The following is a 3,552-nucleotide window of genomic DNA, read 5'->3' as shown; positions in this document are numbered from 1 at the left end:
AGGAAACAGATGCCAAAATCTGTTTAGAACAACTATCCTCAATATGGCATATTAACATACAAGCTATATCTTTTGATACACGGCACATCGAAACGGGAATAATTTGATGTTTCTAATTTATATCCATACCGCGAAATAATAATAATAATAATAATAATAATAATAATAATAATAATAATGATAATAATAATAATAATAATAATAATAATAATCATAATAACTGTTTGTGCAAAAACACACATCACTCCGTTACTCATTGTATTAGACCAGTGTCAATAAACAAGAACAAGTTGTCCTACTTCAATAGACTGTGAAAAACCACTCGTAGGTGAACATTGTCAGAAATACTGTTTTATAGTGGGAGGTCAACGTTGGAAAAAGTGACATAAATACGACTGCCTTATATCATTTTGTTGATGATATAACACATCTGATGTTCACATTACACAGTCTGACCTTTTGCTTGGAAGATAATCAGAAATCTTTCAATCTCATAAAAATAAATAATTGTACAGAGTCATTTTACGATTTACAACGATTACATCTTTGTGCGACATCCATATGTACTCCCAAGATGTCTCAGCTAACTCAACTAGCCGGCAAATCCCATCATGTTGTATAATGAATCGGATTCTCTCAGTCACAGTCACAGGAGTCAGCATGCACTTCTTCTCACGCGAAATCTTCAAAGACACACACATGTATCGTTTTGAATAGCAAATCTTTAGATGGCATTTTTGAACTTGAATTTGAGAAGCAATACTCAAAACATAAAACATTAAAACTTCTCAAGGAAACCGTCAAAAAACAAGCAATATTACAAGCTGCATAATGTTATCATACACGACAGGTAAGAATGGTGTTAGACCAGGTCTCCGTCAACAATACACTCTCTATTTTCTCGGGGGTTCCTCTTCCTTTTGTAAGAAAAGCACTTCCACATACGGCTTCTAAAGTGTTTCAAGAAGATGAAATAAATGAGAAACTTCCAGGCAAAGTGAATGTAATAGAGTTGGGACGTCAGTTGCTCCAAAGCCATTAGCTGCATTGGCGGAGGCCCATGGGATTGGTACTTGAGAAACGTCAGACGTAAGATGATAACGGAGCGCGGCATAGCTATTAACATGAAGAAGAGTCCGAGAACTAAACACAGCGACGTTAGGCACCGGCGATTGATCTTCAGTCTGTCGGACGCCTTGGACAGGGAACTCCTTTGGGACTGTAGCGGAATGAAAATGCTTTCCTTGTTTGCTCTCGTGGAAGTGTCTTGCTTGCATCGACAACACGTGGAGATGAGTAAAATAATCAACACGAAGACCACAGTGGCGGGGATCAGTGAGGCAAATATAATCCTCATCACACTCAGCACGACCATCGCATCTCGCGCTTGTTCAATCACCTCACAGAGAAACCTTCCCGACACCGCAATTGGACCGTATGTCCAAGTCAAGTAGAGCAATGCCACCAATGCCAACTTGAACACCGCCAGAATCAATGCTCTGGTTTTGAACACTGTGCAGTAACGCTTCGGACTTAAGCTACACAGGTTTCCAATCCAGATATCCAGCAGAGCTAGTGCAAGATACCAGCTGGATAGGAAATCAGATAAATGCTTGAGGTACACAACAATCTGACAAACACCCTCCAAAGAATAAATCCAAATGTTATAGGCCTCCAGCCATGGGATAAACGAAGCGCACAGGTTGATGCTGTCCGTTATCCCACAAGCGATAAAATAATGCACTGTAGTAAGTTTTCTCATCTTGGTCCTCATGAAAATTAACACACTGATGATGTTGAATGGTATTCCAAAAGCCAACAGGCATGGAAACAAATACATGAACATTTGTGCGACGATTATGTGAAGTTTGCCCATTTGGGGCATCGGGCAACACGGTCCAGGGCAACATGCTTCCTGGAAGGTGTCCACGGAATTGGTGTGACTTAAGTCCATGGTAATGTTTCCATTGAGGTGTTTTCCGTACACGTCCATGGTCGATTTGTAGCCTTACAACCTGCGAACAACGAAAAAAAGGCAAACTTCAGTTACCAGAAAAACTGAGCTAAGAAGATATGGATGGAAACATCGGAATATCGGTAAAGAGGAGAAATTCAACAACTATGTATCAGCGAAATACGAGCACCATTTAGTTAAATATTATGATGACTGCATGGTGCGAATTCCCAAATGAATAGGCAACCTGTAAAATTTTTATATTAACAACATATTCTAACTCTCCTTAAATGAGAAATTCAATGCCTAGAAGATTTCTCCGGGGCAATGGTATACGTGTTGCCTCCACTAGTTTGGTTTAAACAATATTGCACTTTTCGAAACCCCTATAATTAAAGTTAGGATTATATTGCCAGAGGCAATGTGCCACTGAACTTTAACGCTGTTTATACTCCAACCACAAGTGTCAGTAAGCTCAGTGAGCGCGAAATCTGATCGCCGAAAGTATCTGGGGACACTTCCAGCCACCAAAAGTAAGCTTAAGTTACTTATTTTGCCATAAAACTCATTCCTTTTTCTTTAACGTAGATTGCACAAATATCATGATACACGGTTCTTGAGTGACACGTTTCCATTTTAAGTGTGCCATCATCAGAGAACATTATTTTAATAAACAAGACAATCAGTTTTGATAAACAACACTGATAAGTCGCTGACGTCTGTCCAATTCTAAATTGTATTACTTTCATATAGTGTGTCTTTGCATGCGACCGCTTCGGTGATCTAATAGTTAGAGCGTCCGACCGGAAGTCGGGAGACGCGGCATCTAACCCGTAGTTGAGTTATACCAAAGACTTTAAGAGTGGAACAATTGCTGCATCGCTTGGCGCTCAGCACTGAGAGGTTACAACAATGAATCCTTAGTGCTTGGCCCGGTGTCAGGATAATGTGACCAATTCATGTTTCGTGTATTCGGCATGATACAATGGCGGCAGCATTTTGACGGACTCGTCCTGCCTTGCTGAATTGGATCAAATTGACAGGGATTTGATAGTATGTGTGAGTAACAAAGTGTTGACTTCAAGGAGAACAAACCAAAGTAGCCAAAGTATTTCTGTTAGTGAAGCGGAATTTTTCTCTGACCGTGTCGCCTGGGACATGGTCTATGGATCATGAACTCATTCGAATCCATCTATTACTATCTTGAATGAATCTTGTACAGAGAGAACGCTGTTATGTTACAGCCAAGGTTTTATCCATCACCATATTTATTTATTTTGTTTGATTGGTTTTACGCCATACTCAAGAGAGCATGAGCTAGACTTGAACTCACAGCGACCACATTGGTGTTAGGCTCCTGGGTCATTGCGCCGCGCTGGCGTGCTATAAAACCCTCTCAGTTTATATATATGACTATCATGGCGCAGAGCTGGCTTCCTCTCCGGCCGTACGTGGGGGGATCTGTCAGCTACTTGTGAATGGTCGTGGGTTTCCCCAGGGCTCTGCACCGTTTCCCCGTGCCATAATGCTGGCCCCGTCGTATAAGTGAAATATTCTTGAGTACGGCGTAAAACACCAATCAAATAAATAAAATAAAA

The 3,552-nt window shown here is 40.6% G+C and overlaps 1 protein-coding gene across 1 annotated transcript; it reads right to left on the bottom strand.

Annotated features, from left to right (window-relative positions):
• Window positions 1–862: 862 nt before the first annotated feature.
• Window positions 863–1,762, bottom strand: LOC135467866 (uncharacterized). The gene has a single exon (XM_064745807.1). The coding sequence runs from the start codon at window positions 1,760–1,762 to the stop codon at window positions 863–865; it is 900 nt and encodes a 299-aa protein (XP_064601877.1).
• Between the last annotated feature and the right edge of the window lie 1,790 nt (window positions 1,763–3,552).

The sequence above is a fragment of the Liolophura sinensis genome, chromosome 1 (assembly GCF_032854445.1).
Source record: "Liolophura sinensis isolate JHLJ2023 chromosome 1, CUHK_Ljap_v2, whole genome shotgun sequence".
NCBI classification, from domain to species: Eukaryota; Metazoa; Mollusca; class Polyplacophora; order Chitonida; family Chitonidae; genus Liolophura; species Liolophura sinensis.
This window is presented reverse-complemented; position numbering and strand designations above follow the sequence as displayed.